Source organism: Budorcas taxicolor, chromosome 1 (genome assembly GCF_023091745.1).
Source record: "Budorcas taxicolor isolate Tak-1 chromosome 1, Takin1.1, whole genome shotgun sequence".
Lineage (NCBI taxonomy): Eukaryota > Metazoa > Chordata > Mammalia > Artiodactyla > Bovidae > Budorcas > Budorcas taxicolor.
The window spans coordinates 10269682-10290192 of record NC_068910.1 but is presented as its reverse complement, the minus strand read 5'-3'; the positions used below and the strand labels follow the sequence as shown (position 1 = coordinate 10290192).

The window sequence follows — 20511 nt, the reverse complement described above, 5'->3', positions numbered from 1 at the left end:
TACCTTAAGACTGTGTGTTAGTCACTCAGTCATGTCTGACTCTTTGTGACCCCATGGACTGTAGCCTACCAGGCCCTCGGTCCATAGGATTTTCCAGGCAAGCATACTGGAGTGGGTTGCCATTTCCTTCTCCTTATTCACCTTAAGACTAGACAGGGTGAATAAGGTATCCTGTTGCTTTTCCACTTCTAGCTGTCTATGTATGTATCAGGAACCAACAATTTACAAAAGAAAAAAGTAGTAATCAAATATAAAAACATTCTATTTCACTAATAACATTCTATTTCACTAATAACCTAAGACAAAATTAAATCATTCCCTTCTTTGCTACACTGGTTAACATATTTAAAAAATTATGAAATATTCCAAACACATAGAAAAGTAGATAATACAATAACAAATATTCATGCACCACTACTCAATACAAATATTTTGTTATTAACAGTTTGCACCCACTGGGACATGGGAAAGACAGGTACTCTCAAATACTGTTGGTAAATAAATAAATAAATTGGGAAATTTCTGAGTGGCAATTTGACTACATTTATTAAGTCATAAAATATGCTTACCTCTTAATCTGGCAAGTCTACTTGGGGGAATTAACTTAAAGAAGTAATTAAGGATGTGTGACTATTTAGCCACAAGAACATTCATCATAGCATTCCTTAATAAAATAAAAAAGCAATCTCAAACTATCAAATGAAGAACTATGGTTAAATCATGGTAACCTATACTATGGGGCATTATAAAGTCATTAAACTGATGTGAGGAAAATGTATTTAATGGCAAGGAAGTAGGTCCACAATACGTGAAGTGAAAATGTTATAAAATCAAGTGCTCAAGATTATCCTACAGAAGGAATGACAACCCACTCCAGTACTCTTGCCTGGGAAGTCCCATGGACAGAGGAGCCTGGCGGACTACAGTCTATGGGGTCGCAGCTTACCAACTAAACAAGATAATCCTACTTTGTAAATACAAAGGTTATAGACGACATGTGCACAGGAAAATTTGGAAGGGCACACATCAAGATAACAGTAATAATCTATTCAATGATATAGACTATTTTATCCAAAAACAGAAAAATAACACATTCTTCTGAAGCTCAGATGGAATATTCACTAATATAGACAGCATTCTGAGCAAAAAAAAAAGAACAAAAAAACACCGTAATACTTTTAAAACACAAATCATACAATGTATGTTGTAAGATCACAACAGAATAAAACTAGAAATCAATAACAGAAAGACAGCTGTAAAATCTCCAAACATTTGGAGATTAAATAACACATTTCTAAATAACAAATAGGTCAAAGAAGAAAAATCTCTCAAGAGAACTTTTTTAAATTTGAAACTAAATGAAGCTGAAACATAACTTTTTGAAATTTGTGGGATGCAGAGAAAAGAAAGCAGAAGGAAACTTATAGCACTGAATGCACATAATAGGAAAAAATGAAGATCTAAAACTTAATAATCTCAACTTCCACCTTCGAAAATTATCAAAAGAACAAGTTAAATCCAAACGAAGCAAAGGAAATAAAAATCAGTGCGGAAATCAACAATACTAAAAACAGAAAATTCATAGAGAAATATCAATGAAACCAACAGCTGGGATTTTTAAAATATCACTAAAATGGAAAAATACCTAACCAGACTAAAAATACCTAACCAGACTAAACTATTAACATCAAAAATGAAATAGAGGCCATCAGTATTGATTTTATGGGCATTAAAAGGATGACAAAGAAATATTATGAACAATTCCATGACCATAATTTGATAACCTTGATGAAAAAGGACCAATTCTTAGAAAAACACAATTTGCCAAAACTCACACAAGGTGAAAAAGACAATCTGGATAGGCCTATATCTATTAAAGAAATTATAACCTTTAATAATCTTCCCAAACTGAATGCACCAGGCTCTGATGAGTTCACTAATGAAGCCTACCAAACATTTAAGGTAATTATACTAATTTTCTATAGTCTCTTCCAGAACAGAGAAGTAGAGCAAATACCTCCTAATTCATTCTATGCAGCAGTGTGCTGTGCTAAGTCCCTTCAGTCATGTCCAACTCTTTGTGGCCCTATGGACTAATCCTGCCAAGCTCCTCTGATCATGGGATTCTCCAGGCAAGAATACTGAAGTAGATTGCCATGCTCTCCCTCTCCTCCAGGGGATCTTCCCAACCCAGGGATCAAACCTGCATCTCCTGCAGCTCCTACACTGCAGGCAGATTCTTAACCGCTGAGCCACCATGGAAGCCCTTTGTGCAGCAGATATCACCCTACTATTAAAACCAGACAAAGATATTACGTGGAAAGAACCAGTATCACCCATGAATGTAGATGTAAAAACTGTCAACAAAATACAAGCAAATCAAATTCAATAATGTATCAAAAGAATTATGTGTTGTAACCAACTGGTTACAAGTATGCAATGCAAGATTGGTTCAACTGAAAAATCAATTAACATAATCCATCATAACAGGCTTAAAAAAAATAGTCATATCAGCGGATGCAGAAAAAGCATTTACAAAATTTAACAGTCATTCATGATAAAAACTCTCAGCAGAATTAGATGGGACCCTTCTCTACTTGCTAAAGAACAACAGGGGTGGAGTGAGGGTGGGGGAGAACCTTAGAGCTGGCAAATAAACTTATGGAAAGATGTTCACATCCTATGTCATTGGAGAAATACAAATTAAAATGAGTTACCACTACACAGGGCTTTCCAGATGGCTCAGTGATAAAGAAGCCACCTGCCAATGCAGGAGATGCCAGAGATGCAGGTTTGATCCCCTGGAAGAGGAAATGCCAACCCATTCCAATAGTCTTTCCTGGAAAATCCCATGGACAGAGGAGCCTGGCAGGCTATAATCTGTGGTGTTGCGAAGAGTTGGACATGACTGAGCATGTGTGCGCACACACACACACAGAGCCACATAGCTATTATAATGGTCAAAATCCTGAATACTGACACCACCAAATGCTGGAGAGGATAGAATTCTCATTCATTGCTAATGGGAATGCAAATGCTATAGCCATTCTAGAAGACAGTTTGGCAGTTTCTTACAAAACTAAAAATACTGTTACCATGAGATCCAGGAATTATGCTCCTTAGTATTACCCAAATGAGTTGAAAACTTATGTCATATAAAAACCTACCTACACATGGATGCATTTTATAGCAAGCAGCTTTATTCATAACTATCAAAACTTAGAAGCAATTAAGTTGTCCTTCAATGGCTGAATGAATAAACAAGCTGTGGTACATTCAGCCAATAAAGTATTATTCAGAGCTTTAAAAAAAAAGAGCTATCAACCCACAAAAAGACATGGAGGGATCTTCAATCCATATTACTATATGAAAGAAGCCAATGTGCAAAAAGCTACATACTATATGATCCCAACGACATAACATTCTGGGAAAAACTTTGGAGACCAAAAAAGGGATTTGTAATCTAGCAACCATTAAGGAAAGGATGAACAGGTAGAGCACAGCAGGTTTTTAGGCCAATGAAACAACTCTGCATGATACTATAATTACTGATACATGTTGTTATACATTGATCCAACCTCACAAATGTACAGCACCAAGAGTGAACCCTCATGTAAACTATGGACTCTGAGTTGATAATGATGTATCAGTGTTGTTTCACTGATTGCAGTAAATGTACCGCGGTGGGTAGTGAGAAAGGCTGTGGGTGCAGTGGTGGAGGTGGGGTGCTCAATTTTTTGTGTGAACCTAAAACCGGTTTAAAAACAAAGTCTATTCCAAAGGAAAAAAGGAAAAATCCACTAGTTCATCTTTTAAAAAAAAAAAACAATTAAGAGATTACTGGAGAAGTTAATGCTCTTCATTTAACTTGCGTTTTCTACTTCTTGTACAGTGAAATGAATAACCACCACACAGAAGAGTGGGTGAGGTGGTGGAGAACTAACCTAACTTGAGAAAACAGTATTTTGATATATACTCTCAGGCTAAAGACAAAAAAAAAAAAAAACCACTCTACTCAAATATTGTATTCCACTTTTTACAGGGGTATGAATTAAAAATTCTGAAACTAATTTATGTATACTCTAGGATTGAGCAAATAAGTCAATATATTGTGGATGAGACCCAGGATTTTTACTTTGGCAAAAGGAATTACAAAGAAGAATGAGGTAAAGTTAGAACGAAGTCTGTAATACCAGATTGGAATTGGGAAAGATAACATGATGAAATCATGTTTTTTTAAAAAATATATACACAGATAGATATAAAAATGCATATATGTGTATACGCCATATTTTTTAGTTCTGTTCAGTAAATAAAATAAAGGATATAGAATGGTTCATCCTTAGAGCAGAATTCTAAAAAGTGTGTAAGAAATGATAGAAATAGAAAATTACCCTTAGACAAAATCCACAGTAGCAACTTTACATGCATGCGCTATTAATGGATGCTAAAATTAAGTGAAAAAGGCATGCTAAGAAATAGGATATTTATATAATCTAAAAGTATATTCTCACAAAAGTTACTAATTATAATTAATAAGTTAATTATACCTCAAATAGTAACTTTACAGTGGTGAAAGCTGCAAACACCACCTTAGTGGTCTGTTAGTATCTCTAGTAATAGAACAAAATCACGTGCTATCTGATGACATATAGGAAAAGACACACATCACTCCTGGGGTATTTTTGCTGAAAATGCATAACCTGACTTTAATCACAAGAAAACAGACAAAGGCAAACTGAGAAAAGTCCTACAAAATAACTGCCAGTACTGTTCTGAAGTGTCAAGGCCATGAGAGCAAAGGAAGACTAAGGAGCTGCCACAGAGAATAAAAGGAGACGTGTGAAGTTGCTCAGTTGTGTCGGAGTCTTTGCAACCCTTTAGACTGTAGCCTGCCAGGGTCCTCGGTCCATGGGATTTTTCAGGCAAGAATACTGGAGTAGGTAGCCATTTCCTCCTCCAGGGGATCTTCCTGTCTCAGGGTTCGAACCCATGTCTCCTGTGTCTCCTGCACTGCAGGATTCTTTACCGCTGAGCCATCAGGGAAGCCCCATAAAAGGACATACCACAACTCAATACAACATGTGATCCTGGATTGCATCTCAAGCCAGAAAAATGATATTAGGGGATGACTGGCAAAATCTGAAAAGCTCTTTATATTAGATAATATTATATCTAGGCTAACAATGATTTTGACGACTACACTATGAAATGTTGGAGTGAAGAGTACTGGTCTTCTACTATTTTTGTACCCCCTTTAAAGTCTGCAATTATTCCAAAATGAGAAGTCTTGAAAATAAAACATGCTTAAACAGCCTCCTACTACTAGACTATATGGAGACATGTCCATTTCATTCATTAATAGGCGTACACCACCTAGTCCAGGGTCTTATGCATAGAAGTGCTCAGTATTCACCACCCTAACCAAAGCTAAAATGAGTTGCTTCTGATATATCCAATGTGACTCCAGACAGACCAACAGTTTTCATAGCATGGTATGTCCCATTTACAATAAAATGATATTAAAATAAAATATATACAATGTATGAATCTTTTACTTTGAAACTCTATAACTACTTCGACATGCTGACTCCAGGTAGAAGGCTCCATGAAACCTTTCAAAATAAAGTCAAATGAAAAGTTGATCCAAAGACTTCCAATATTTAATACACTATAACCAAGAGCTATGAAAATCAGCTCTCACATTTTAAATTATCCCTGGAAAAATGACAGTGAAATACAATCTGTTTAAGGAATTCTCAACTTTCTGGTTTTTTGAGTAGTAACTGCTGCTTTTTGGTCTAATGCTAACTAGCATACAGTCCCTCTTTGTGTATCAGGCATCCAAATGCCAGCTCTCCTACCATATAACCCTGCAATCTCACTCCTGGGCATATATCTGGAGGAAAACATAATCTGAAAGGATATATGCACCCCAATGTTCATTGTAGCTCTGTTTACAATAGCCAATACACAGAAGCAACCTACATGTCCACTCACAGAGGAATGAATAAAGATGTGGTACATACACACAATGGAATATTACTCAGCCATTAAAAAGAATAAAATAATGCCATTTGCAGCAACATGGATGGACCACGAGAGTTTCCTACCAAGTGAAGTAAGTTAGAGAAGGAAAGTACACATGACATCCCTTATATGTGGAATCTAAAAAGAAATGATACAAATGAACTTGCTTACAAAACAGAAAGAGACTCACAGACTTAGAAAAATTAGCTTATGGCTCCCCGAAGGGAAGGGATAGTTAGGGAGTTGGGGAAGGTCATGTACACATTGCTATATTCAAAATGGATAACCAATAAAGACCTATGGTATAGCACATGAACTTGGTTCAATGTTATGTGCCAGTTTGGATGGGATGGGAGTCTGGGGGAGAATCGATACATGTATATGTATGGCTGGGTCCCTTCGCTGTTCACCTGAAACTACCACAACACTGTTAATCGGCTGTACCCCAAAACAAAATAAAAAGCTTAAAGTTTGAAAAAAAAAAAATGCCAGCTCTCTCATGAGGGAAAACATTTGTTCTTTTTGTTTCGTTTTTCAAGACCTTCAAAAACCTTACAGTGTGCAGGAGTGCAAGTTTGAATCTGGCCCTATTTCCCATCCTCCAAATCTAAAGCCCAAGCTCAGTCCTGCCCAGCAGGGAACCCTCTTGGAAGCACAGACAACATATCTTAAGCCCTTATCACCTTACAAAGCAATACTCAACCCACCAAAACTTTACATATTACTCTCCCCAACCAAAGACTACCTCTAACCACCAAGTGAGGGAGTGTGACAGGAAGGTTAAGTTCAGTGATGCCTCTTCAAGAGAAAAGTGTAAATCACTCAGTTGGGACTCTTTGAAAGCCTATAGACTGTAGCCTGCCAGGCTCTTCTGTTCATGGAATTCTCCAGGTAAGAACAGCGGAGTGGGTTGCCATGCCCTTCTCCAGGGGATCTTCCCGACCCAGGGACTGAACCTGGGTCTCTGGCACTGTGGACAGATTCTTTACCATCTGAGCCACCAGGGAAACATTAAAAAATCTATGCATTCAAATGTGGTAAAATGTTAACATTTTGGGAATCTGGGTACAAAGCACACAGGAATTCTTTGTATTATTTTTGCAACTTATCTTTAAGTCTGAAATAATCTTATTTCTAATTTAAATGTATCCCTGAATAGGAATCTTAATGATTATGGTTGCATGACTTGATAAATTTACTAAAAATCACTGAATTATACATTTAAAATGGATGAATTTTATGATACTTAAATTATGAAAATAATAAGTTTTTTCCTTGAAAGAAAAAAAAGGACCTCTGTATTCCTCTGGTACTAGAGGTCAAAGATGACAGCCACAGTGTCAATATTGCCAAAAGGAAGCCTCTGAGAAAGATATATGTATATATACAGGGAGGGCATAGCCTCACCAGTGATTCGGCTTCTCTACCCCCACCTCAATTTTGAGCTTTGGTTAACAATTCCAGGAAACCAAGAAAGATCCACATTGGTACCTACAAAGCATCTAGTTAAAGGATTATCACCTTAAAAAATTTTTTTTTCCAAAAGGCCTTTTGGGGTATTTTTGGATGGCTTGTGGGATCTTAGTTCCTGGACCAGGGAACGAACCTGCATCCTCAGCAGTGAAAATGCCAAGTCCTAACCACTGGACCACTAAGGAATTCCCTTTCCCTTTATTTCTGTGTGGACACTAAAAAAGAATGCCCACTTGACTATATTGAGTGCACAAGCCTAACAGCCACTTCAAATGTCCGCTTCAAATGTGGCTTGTTACCAATTCCATCCATCACCTTTCAGACTTCAAGCTTAAATGTTCTTCTGTGGTATGTAGATAGCAATAACAAAGAAATTCTTCATACATTTTAAGATCAAAGTTTTAAATCTCTAGCTTTCAGACAAACTGACAGACTACCTTTTTTGAGTGGGGGATAAGTGAATCTGTATTTTATTTTAGACCTGGATTCGTTCCTATCAGGCTGGGAGCCTGAACTAATTTCCAAGCAAAGTTTAAAGACTTTTTCTGAAAACGTCATATACCATAAAATTCACTTTTTCATAGTACCTTGTACAATTCAACGAGTTTTAGTATATTCACAAGGTTGGTCAACGATCACCACCATCTAATACTAGAACCTTTTTACCACCTCAAAAAGAGACCCTATTACCCATTAGCAGTCACTTACTCTTCCCTCTTGCTCTCCCCCTCTTTAAGTGCCTGGTAACCAATTATCACTATGCCAAAGCCTTTGACTCTGTGGATCACTATAAACTGTGGAGAATTCTGAAAGAGATGGGAATACCAGACCACCTGACCTGCCTCTTGAGAAACCTGTATGCAGGTCAGGAAGCAACAGTTAGAACTGGACATGGAACAACAGACTGGTTCCAAATAGGAAAAGGAGTACGTCAAGGCTATATATTGTCACCCTGCTTATTTAGCTTATATGAAGAGTACATCATGAGAAACGTTGGGCTGGATGAAGCACAAGCTGGAATCAAGATTGCCGGGAGAAATATCAATAACCTCAGGTATGCAGATGACACAACCCTTATGGCAGAAAGTGAAGAGGAACTCAAAAGCCTCTGGATGAAAGTGAAAGAGGAGAGTGAAAAAGTTGGCTTAAAGCTCAACATTCAGAAAACAAAGATCATGGCATCTGGTCCCATCACTTCATGGGAAATAGATGGGGAAACAGTGTCAGACTTTATTTTGGGGGGCTCCAAAATCACTGCAGATGGTGACTGCAGCCATGAAATTAAAAGACACTCCTTAGAAGGAGAGTTATGACCAACCTAGACAGTATATTCAAAAGCAGAGACATTACTTTGCCAACAAAGGTCCATCTAGTCAAGGCTATGGTTTTTCCAGTAGTCATGTATGGATATAAGAGTTGGACTGTAAAGAAAGCTGAGCGCCAAAGAATTGATGCTTTTGAGCTGTGGTGTTGGAGAAGACTCTTTAGAGTCCCTTGGACTGCAAGAAGATCCAACCCATCCATCCTAAAGGAGATCAGTCCCGGGTGTTCACTGGAAGGACTGATGTTGAAGCTGAAACTCCAATACTTTGGCCATCTCATGCAAAGAGTTGACTCATTGCAAAAGACCCTGATGCTGAGAAAGATTGGGGGCAGGAGGAGAAGGGGATGACAGAGGAGATGAAATGGCTGAATGGCATCACCGACTCAATGGATGTGAGTTTGGTTAGACTCTGGGAGTTGGTGATGGACAGGGAGGCCTGGCATGCTGTGATTCACGGGGTCGCAAAGAGTTGGACACGACTGAGCGACTGAACTAAACCAATTATCTACTTTTCATGATAATACTTCTTTTTCTTCTTTATATTTTCCTTTTGAAACAGCATTTATACAGACAAAATACAAATTTCATTTGGTCATAGATTCTAGTAAAATAAACATTGGTATACAATATTAGCACCACTAATGTCACCATGTGAGATTAAAGATAATTATTAACATGGATGTTTATCCATGACTACCAAAGTCACAACGATACTCTTAACAAGAACTGTGTATATATTATACATAATACATATTAAACAGGTACATATTTATGTATCTAGCTCATATACAAATTAGCGAGATGGCAGAATGTCAACACCTGAACCCTTAGCCCTGTGGAAAATGAGACACAAAGATGCATAATAACCTCTAAGGTCAACCTGAGTGGAGAAGACACCTAATAAACATTTGATGCCAGCTGCAGCCTAAGTACGTCCTAAAACTACCAGCATTGCTAGATTCAGAAATAAGGCCTTCCACTGTGGGATGCTGGAATGGCCATGGTCCTCTGCCCTCACATGCCTGTGCACTTGTCCCTCAGAGGCTGTCATGACAGGTGCTACCCAGCTTCTTTTACTTTCAGTCCAGACACCTAAGTTTCATGGAAGAGACACTGACAACACCGCACGAACTGGATGCCACTCAAAGCAATGCCACTTTTTAGGCATCTCTGAGTCCCAGGAGGTGGATTAGCAGCCAAGAAAAAGCCAGGCAACCAAGTACAGTTCAGTGTTACAGAATCACTCTGTACTACTGAATACGTACCAGGTGCTTCACATACATTACATGTTGAAATCTCACAACTGCTCTGAGGTAGGTACTGTGATTATTCCTCCATTTTATGGACAGGAAACTGAGCTTTAGAAATCACAAAACAGCTAGGAAGTGATGAAGTTGGAATCTTAAACCTGTCTGTGCTCCTAACACTATGCTGTTTGGAGGTTTACAAAGTCATAAACCAAAGCCATAACCAAGACCACAGAGAGTCTGTGCCTCTGTGTAATCCCTGAACTACGTAATTAGAATTATACATATTCTGCTTTTTTTTCAGTAACTGTCTTCAATCAAGTTCCAAAATTAGCACTTTGCACAATCTCATTTTTATAAAAAGTCAAACATTAACTAAAATTACAAGCTGAACGAAATAGGACAATGTCAAAAGTACAAGGTTAAAACATATATGCACATTTCCAATTTAGAACAAATCAGGAACTAAATTACTTCAATCCACAGCAATGAACCATGAAATATGTATAAGAAAAATAATTATAAACTTCATCATAGGAGATACATTAGAAATTCATCTTAAAACTGCCAAATGATAAGTGTTTACTTCTCAAATTCAAGAACACTAAATTGAATCCAATTTAGAGTACCTTTTACAATAACTGGAGAAAATCTGAGATATGGCAAAGCCAGGGGCTAGTTATCAGAGTTTAGGGTTTTAAAGTCACAGGTTAGATTTCCATTGTGGTCTAACTATACTTCATGCTCCACGGAAGTACGTTTCTTGCCCTTTCTCTCGAAACAACTGGTGATTTGAACATTGAGGCAGTAGAAACTCCTAGAGAGATCTGGAAGCAGTAAGCTGAAAATCAGTCCCAGTCAACAGGCTAAATGAGAAGCACTGCTGATGTAAAAATAATCCCCTGGGCACTGCCCCCCAATCCTTTTTTAACCATATACGCCATGAAGCCATGACTGGAGTTGCTGCAACTTCAGGACTTACATGTTGCAGTCAGATGAGAAGCTGTCGTGTTAATAACAAATAAACACTCAATGTTCACTGCATGCCAGGCTCAGTTCTAACCACCTTACATGCATTAACTCATTTAATCCCTAGAAGGATGACAGAACACTAAGACATAGAGATGCTGTGTTAGGCCACTTGCCCAAGTTACGCAGTAGAAGGTGACAGAGCTAGGAAACAACCCCAAGCAGTCTGCCTCCAGAGTCCATGTATTTACCCACTGAGCAGGTCAGATGGAGCAAAGAGTCCATGTATTTAACTACTATGATATATCGCTTGGTGCCCAGCCAAGACTCAAATCACTGAACAGATAACCAAACTGCATAACTAGATCACTAGTCCTTAAAATCATTTTCGATTTCCTTGAATACCTCAACTCTCCAAAGAGGGGGAATCTTCAATAACTGTCGGTTTACAAAAGAATGACATGACTCAAGCCACAAGTTATACAGTTGCGCTCTGGCCAGAATGCCACATTCTCTTCAGTGAAGTCGTTTTAGCATGAGGGTTTAGGCAACATCACAGCCTTGCAGGAATTTATGAAGACTTATTTTTTTGATACCTGGAAAGCACACAATTTAAGTATTAAAATGTTTCATACAATATTGCTACCAACCAAAAAAGATTTTTAAAAAACTGGGTTTTTGCTCATTTTTTCCATCATGGTCTCAGAACAGTCTTCCCATCCCCCAAAACATACGCTTTTCCTATTCATCTCATTTCAGGGAACAGATTCCACTTAAGATTTGGCTTCCTTCAAATACCTTCAGAAACACCCTGACTATTCTGGTATCTACAAAAGCTCAAACTCTCTTAAGTTTGTTGACACAAGAAAACACTCATAAAACTTCATGTATTCTATAGCCTTCATCCCACGTACTAGCATAAGCCAGTGTCTTAAGGAATTTTCATGTTAGATGATAACAGCATTCTTTTCCTTGTACTTTACAAAATTAGGCTGGTACTGTCATGTAGCTAAGTCATCTCTGGCTAAAGAAGGCCACTGAAGCTAGGAAAGTTGAGTAAAAACTCCAGAAATAACTTCTCCCAGAGCCCTATAAGGGCATTTTAGCAACTGTTTGGTTGAACAGAAATAGTCAACAAATATCAACCTGCAAATTTGAGAGAATAAAATGCTGCAGACCAAATGACAATGGTTTGAGAGGGTGAGTGTAACTGGGCAACCACTGACACAGATATTCTACCACAATGCTTCTTACCTCCCCAGGTCCCAGTGCAATGGCACACACAGTGAAAGGAGGTAACAGTCACCCTCAATCCCCAGGGACTTGGACAATAAAGCAAGCCGAGGGCATATGATACTGCTAGAAATACCTTTCCCAGGGGGGCATGGTATAAAACGCTCTGCACTTCACAGCGTTTGCTGGCTTTCCGGTTCTCCTACACAGAGATGGTAGGAGCTGACAGACCTCTGTGGGAAGTTATTTTCCCAGACAGACGGCTATTGGCTAAGAGCTGCCCTGATAAGTCCCCTTGGCCACCATGCTCAGTACTGCTGCAGAGCATCCTGTTGGTTTGACGTTTCCATTAAGGCACTGGGAAGAGCTGGAGCAGCCTCAGTCATCATCCTGAACAACCTCATATGTACACATACCCCACAATACCTGAGAAAGCAAGCTAGCAGAAGGCTTCTTTATCCCCTTCCCCCAGACCTGTAAGTATCAGTCTATGAAAAATAAGACATTTCACACTGAGTCAGATAGCAAAGAGTTATAAAAAATTCAGTCCAAACCATCTCATAGAAACCTCCTCAGAAGCATACATACAGACTACTCAGAGGTGCCCTGAAGATAGTGACTCAGAATCCATACTGATTTGGTCTATACGTAAAACTCGGAAGGAAGGAGAAGAGATGAATAGACACCCTTCACAAACACTTCCTCTTTACCCTAAGGACTTCTTCCCCCACATTCTTAGGGCTCTCATAAGATTATGAACTGCTATGTCCCTGGGAGCTTACTCCACATCTGTTACCTTAAAGAATATCCATATATGAAATTTTTTTCCCAAAATATGGTTGGAAATTATTTGACATGAAGAAGAGGAAGAGGAGGATAAGATGACAGTCTAGTTTCAAATGCTTACTAGATACCAGACACTATGGTAAGTATTCTGTGTACATTATTCACCAAGGGTCACTACTGAAATGCCATGTTATCCTTCAAGAAGTTTCCCTAACCACTTCATCTAAAACTACCCTCATTTGCATTCTCTTAATACCCTGCTTCAGTATCTTTATAGCATTTAGCACTACCATGTATTAAATTTGTCTACTTGTGCATGCTCTGACTTCTGTAACTAAAACAGAAGCTATATGTGTCTTGTTTACTGCAGCACCTCCAACATCCAGAAAGGTACTTGGTACACAGCAGGCGCTCGTGAACGGAAGATTTCACTGCATCTGCTCCAGAGTCCCCTGAGGTCCAAGTAACAGAGGGAACTGAGGCCAAGGGAGATTAAGAAATTTGCCAGAGACAACCCAGCTAGGAAGTAACATTAACATCTGACTACAGAACCTACACTCTTCTTTTTCTTATCAAAATGATCTGTACACATCTGAATCATGGTGAAGTGAAAATGAAAGTCACTCAGTCCTGTCTGACTTTTTGCGACCCCATGGACTATACAATCCATGGGATTCTCTAGGCCAGAATACTGGAGTAGGTAGCCTTTCCCATCTCCAGGGGATATTCCCAACCCAGGGATCAAACCCAGGTCTCCCATATTGAAAGCAGATTCTTTACCAACTGAGCTATCAGGGAAGCCCTGAGTTGTGGTAAAGGTTATTAAAAAAAGGATACCGATCACATCATGAAGTCTAAGCAGTTCAGCGAGAAGACTCTACTACATGGCAGTATTAGCAGAGTGACCTCTGCCCACGACAAGGAGAGAATAAAAATCTAGGAAATGGGGTCATCTGGATAAGAATATAGCTATGTCTTATTAAGAAATAACTCTAGTGAACACTGAAAATGTTACCAGACAGAAATTTAGAGTTTGTCTAAGAGGACACTCTATGGAATTCATAAATACTATATAATCTCTGTCATCTTTCTTAGCCTGAGATTATAAGCTCTTAGAAGACAGAGGCTGTCTCTTACTTGTTCTCCTGCACAGAGTAACGTATGGTACCCTAAGCATGAGGATGGCTACCCATTAAAACAATCTATTTCACATCTAAAAAATTCTGGCCTTGCTCGTTTTATTCTGGTGTACCATTCACTGGGCAAGGGTCATTCATGCAGGATTTAGGAGTCCTAACAGTGTTCAAAGAATGTGTGGGAAAGGTGGGGGGAGAGATGTCTATAGGCCTCAGCCCCTTGACACTGTTTATGTAAGTAAATGAACATTTTTCCAGATGTGGCTCTAACAGAAATCCAGCATAAGGATAATCCTTATTTTTAAAGAAGCCTACCCTAGTTTTACATGACATCACTCTTTAGGAGGCTGGATACTTTAGATAGATAGGATTTGGGGTAGAGATAGAGGGAAGAGGCAGTTAAGACACAATATTGTTATTTTTTCAGATTAATCAGCTATGATGAAAAGTAACACCCCTCTAGGAGAAACACACAGTTGTGAGAATGGCACAAAAGAAATGGCAACTGCCATGGCTTGCCAGTTCTGTTTCTACCACTTACAGCAGCAAAGGATTTAAAAGTTACTCACTGATAAAAACAAAATGCTTATGGGTTAAATCAATGTTCTCAAATTAGCACAGATTGTTAGAATGGAATCAACCATAAGTATACAGACTAGGACTTTTATTCTTCTCTCCAAATATTGGCAGGTAGCATTTTCTAGCACATAATTAGCATCTGTTAAATGACTGGCTCAATGATGGACAAATCAAAAAGGAACTCTGTCAAAGGGATACAGCCCTAATCCACTTATTGTCTAAGGATCTAGCAGTATTTACACTACTAACAACAGGAATAGATACCTCAGGTTTCTTCTAATTACTTCTTGATCCCAAAAGATTTAGAGTTATGTCATCCTCATTGACATAAAGGGAGAATATGGTCAAAGAAGGGAAAAAGTGAAGTGTAATGAGCCATGCTGAATGGAACAAAGCTGATGAGAGGGCATTAGGCTATGAAAGAGAAGAGTTCTCATGCAATACTAGTATGCCCTGGCAGAGCCTTCTTTTAAGATTCTGGGTATATTGAAATCACAGTGTTACCCACAGGCAGTGGGTATGTAAAAATCAAATTATAGCACTTCTTTCTCCCACTTCACAGATGGAGGAACTAAGACATCACAAAGAAAACAACTTTCCCAAGGAAATATGATGACAAGAAGAGTTCTATCCATTTCATATTTCCTCCCAAAACTATCAGGCAGGGTTTAGTTAAAGACCCAGATGAGAGTCCTATGTGGCAAGCTAAATATCTCTAGGTGTTTCAAACATAAGGTAAGTACAGATTTCGATTCACCAGCTCAAACTATAATGCAGCTAAGAACTCGCGTACGGAACTCCAATCTGTAAGGAACAGTGATGAATGCAAAAGACCCCTACAGTCAACCGGTCTCCTTTCCCCAATGGCTGTCTTGCAAAAGTAGCACATGCAGGCCGGACCTGACTGCCACAGGACTTGCCATTGGTAGTCTTCACCCGAGGTCTGGGTATTAAGTACTGACCTAAAATTCCTGTGCCAGGAAGTTCCTTGAGATCACAGACAAGGAGGATCGTTTTTTTGCATCTGGATCCCAAGCTCAGTCACACTCTGAAGGGAAGAACCCCAGACCTGTCATTTTTTTCCACCTACTGTCTTTGGAATATGATCCAATGACAACTGAATGCATTTCTAAAATATACTCTGTGCCCATTAAATTTTCTAGAGAAACTTCCTCAGCCTCTTTTAAAGTTTCTCTTGGTTAGAATGTGGAATGCTGTAAATATAGATTTCTGGTACCTTTCCAAAGTTTGATCATTTGAAGCCCTCCCTCCCCACTCATGAAAAATATATCCTTTCAGCATCATTTGACCGAAGTATAAAGCAACCTGGTTGGCCTCCATGCATCCGATGGCATCTTCCAAGAGTGAAAACTCCACGCAGACATAGCCATAGTCGTAACCTGGGGACAGCATTTAAATACAGACGGGAGTGGTGTTAGTGCCTTGAAAACACAAAAGACACACTTAAATCCCCTGTTTCCGAACCCCTTAAACACAAGCCCTCCCAATGGCCCCTCCCTCCCAAGCAGAAAAAAGTACTGCTACCCCAAACAGAAAAAAAGTACTGAAGGAAAAGTCTGGATGTTTCTGGATTTAGAGAGTCATTCCAAAATGGCCTTTTCTATTAACCAAGAAGATCCTCTGCCCTCTTTAGCACTGATGATCTGGTGAGGGTATCCCAGAATTGGGTAATCCCACAGAAAGTTCAAAGGGGGACCCGAAACATTGTAACCACAGGCTGAGTCTTCTGGAAAAACAAAGTCAACAAGAATAGGAAAGTATCTGGAAAAAAAAACACAATGTATCCCAAAACAGGAAGAGAAGCAATTATCCAAAAGCTATGCTAATAGTCACCACTTTTCAAGCAGAAACCACCTTCAAAGACAGAAGTGCTGACAGACTGAGGCAACTATTCTGTTTGGACACCACAGGAAGCTTCTGGTTGGCAGGGGACAGACCATATCAGGTCATCTTTTTTTTTCCTTGTTTCAACTCAAGTCATAAACCAGCTAAAATCTTTATGAAAGGAAGAAGGTGTAAAAGCATAAATAAGTACAAATAGCTGGGTCCAAAATTGTGCTTATGCACAAAGCTGGGGTAGGCTGGGGAGAGACAGGAGTTGTTAGCAATCAATACATGTTAAAGAATTAAACATACCACCAGACTACAAAAGACATTTCACCTTTTTCCTGAGAACTGTCATCGTCGACACTCATGACCCATGAAACAGGAAGTCATGGGATTTACAAACTGATACACTCTAATACTAACCCATCCTATAATTTCCTTGATACTGCCACCATATGACTACAACAATACACCTGTTAATGCAATGCTCCTCAAATGGCTTCCATGCTTCCTCCACTGCCTCACAGGATAAAGAAGCTCATCTTTAGGAGTGACACTGTGCAGATGGAACAGCAAGAAAAAGATGCAATCTGTTCAGATGAGAAATAAAACTCAGGGAAAGAGAAACCACATGAAACCTAGGTCAATTCTGAGCACAAAGTATATATAATAATAGGAAACTGATATCATTGGATCAAGGTAATAAAGGCCAAAAAAAAAAAAGAAGACAATAAAACTAGGGCAATAGAAAATAGAACTTAAAAACAGGCCAAATTTGGTGAAATGGGTTGGATTCCTTGTCACAAGAAATGAACAGCCTGAAATGTTTTATTATGACAGCAAAGCTGTGACTTTAGGTTTGTTAAATACTTCAAGTTCATTACAAAATGTTACAATCCTGCAATTTGATTCTTGCTTTGCATTTTGGGAAATAACCAGGAAGAAAAGAAATCTACTAGAAATCTCAGCACCACCATCAGTGGACAGAGACTTTCTACCTGTATTTTACAGCTTTGATCAACACAAACTAGAACTCCTAAAATCTCTATTTAAACTTACCACAACAAAATCCGTTTCCTCTGATTAGTAACTATTTGAATAAATGAAACTACTTTAAAAAGAAACAGTATATGCATTTGTCTATATCCTATTTTAACAGCAGAAATTGTTTTGTTATGTAATTCCTTTCAAGTGGACTTTCTTGATTAAATTCAGTGACCATCTCACACATAAAACAGTCTGCTTTTTATAAAAGGCTCTGAATGTTCTTGAGAAACACTGCAGAATAGTAGAAGCAACTAAGGTGCGTTTTCTCATGAAGTATCTACTGTATAAACAGTCAAATGCATGCCCACAATCAGAAAGGGGCAGCCGTGGAACAAGCATTCGCTCAAGTGTGTTGATTACCTCAACAGAACATTATCAAAAGAGCATCCAGGTGGGTGGAAAGCAAACCCTCTTCATAGCTACCAAAATGAAAAACACAGAGAACTGACACCAAATTGGCCAAGTCCTGAGTCTCCTTTCTGTTCTTAAAGAAGTAACTATTACGGCCCAGAGGAGCACACAGAATCTGTGTACAGAAAAAGAAAGGATTCATGACAACATTCACAGTTTGCTCAAGGACAGACTTTGATAATAATGTTACTGGAAGGAAAAGATAGTCTAGAGGAGACATAAGGGACATCTAATAGTGCCTCTATACAATCCTGAGATACTACATGTTGACAACGTACTTTAGCTATAGTATTAAATTCACAAGTCCAACACTCAAATTCTCCTGCCTGAAACTCTGGCTGTTAGACAAAAACAGAAATTTAGTTTAGGGAATTCCCTGGTAGTCCAGTGGTTAAGATTCAGCACTCTTACTGCTAGGATCTGGGTTCAGTCCCAGGTTAGAGAACCAAGATTCTGTAAGCCGTGTAGTACAGCCAAAAGAGAAAGAAGAAAAAATATTTAATACTTAAAATTTTAAAAATAAACAAATAAAAACTTAAAAGTACCCAATCTTGATCCAAGTCATTTTGTGTGTCCAAGACTAATAGTTGTACTATGAGGACTTTCATAAATTGTCAAAACCTGTGCTGATACCAAGTAATATACACACAGCCCTTGTTGGTACAAAGCTGTATTCTAAACATTTTACATATACAGTTAATCCTCACAAGACTATCATATAAGGTAAAGATTATTAACATCATTTTACCCATTAAGGGGAAGCAGTCAAAGAAAGAGTAAGTAATTTGCTCAAAATTATCTCAATGGTAAGCAGCAATACAAAGTTTCAAACCCCGGCAGTCCAGATTCAAACAAGTGCTATTCATCACTGCACTATATTAGGTTAACCTGACTTCTAAACTCTAAGGAGCCCAATTACAGAAAGGACCCCACAAGTCTGAGCAGAGATAAGACTATGCCTATCGTTAAGAAATACTAAAATTTGAGCACAACAGATATTCTGAAATGTCTATGGCAGAATCACTATTGTAAGTGGGCCTGAGTGTGCAAGTTACAAGGCATTCACTCTCTTGAATTGAATATAATGGCTATCAAAATTCTTTTGAAAAGACAAAAACTCCAAAAGTCCTATTATGAATGATGATTATAAAAATTACAATGTAAGATACTTGATATAGTTGTGTTTAAATATAGTATTTTAAAAACTTAAAAAATGAAACCAATTATATATTATAAACTGTGTACAGAAAAAGGACTGGAATTAAACACAGTGAAGTTGCATCTAACTCAGAGGTTAGAGACCAAAATCTGCATAGGAGATGAAAACCAAGCTCTGTCGATATACTCCAACACCTGACGGTGAAGAACAACATACCATCTCTCAATATAGGTTAAGTCCAGCACTGACAGTTTTTCCTCCAGCGTCGCAAGAGATCACTTTTCTTTTGGCTGCCACCAGATGAAGAGGTTGGCTTGCATGTAAGGGCCATAATGTATGAAAAGCATATCACTTTAAATTACAGAATCACAGCCAGCACAGTGAATGCTCACACTCAGAGGAAACTGGAGAGACCACCAGAAGCCACAGCCAGGTCACACCCCCACCTCTCATCTCACTCCATGAGAGGGAAGATGGGGTCCATGTGGGGCAAGTGAGAGGGGTTGAGCAAGCACAGGTGAATATACACAAATTTGAAAATAATGTAATGTGACACAACTGTACATGAAAATGTTTGCAGTGGTTGTATTGTTATATTGAGATAATTGGGATTTTTTTCCTTTAGTTTACAAATGTAGTTTTACAATTCACAGAAAAGTTCTAGTAGACACAGATGATGCTCTACTTGGAGACCTAACTGTTCTAAAGATCACTAACCAACCTTACATGCAGAATTGCTAGGAACCATCTGGAATCATCAAGATGGTAAACTCAGTGTTAACCCCACAGACAGATTCTCACTTAGAAAAAGTAATAAAGTCTCTTTTATCACCTTTTTCTTCTACAGTCACATGCTGGGAAGAAATTTGGTGGGCTGATGGGTCTTTGTGGCTTATGTAGATGTCTATTAAAAAGCGTATCTTACTCCGTTTTCTAACCTAAATGTATATATTTCTCATAGAAATGTGAATGCTTCTTAGACTTTTTTTCAATGCTGAGATGGGTAACAAAGCAAGGGAAAGAAATCTATAAAGGTAACATTAAATTTTAAGTTCTTTACATCATTATTAACCATGTGATTGCCTGTTACCCCAAAAAGTATCTGTGATAAAAGCTAACAGGTGCTTACGAGAAAGCGAGATACAGAAAACAAAGCCCTGATAAATAATATCCAAACCTGGAATTAATTCTTTAGTCTCTGCCCCTAGAAAACTGACTCAGTGATGCTAGCAAACACGGCTCTTGACCATTTAAGACAACTCTTAGTCT

At 38.5% G+C, this 20511-nt stretch overlaps 1 protein-coding gene across 3 annotated transcripts in view; it reads right to left on the bottom strand.

Annotated features, from left to right (window-relative positions):
• RBM6 (RNA binding motif protein 6) overlaps nucleotides 1-20511 on the bottom strand; it is an 83737-nt gene that overhangs the window by 28941 nt on the left and 34285 nt on the right. For all 3 annotated transcript variants that reach the window (XM_052653422.1, XM_052653405.1, XM_052653498.1), the window contains exon 6: nucleotides 16104-16177. In XM_052653422.1, the coding sequence (XP_052509382.1) occupies nucleotides 16104-16177 (74 nt within the window). The remainder of the gene's footprint in view (nucleotides 1-16103; nucleotides 16178-20511) is intronic.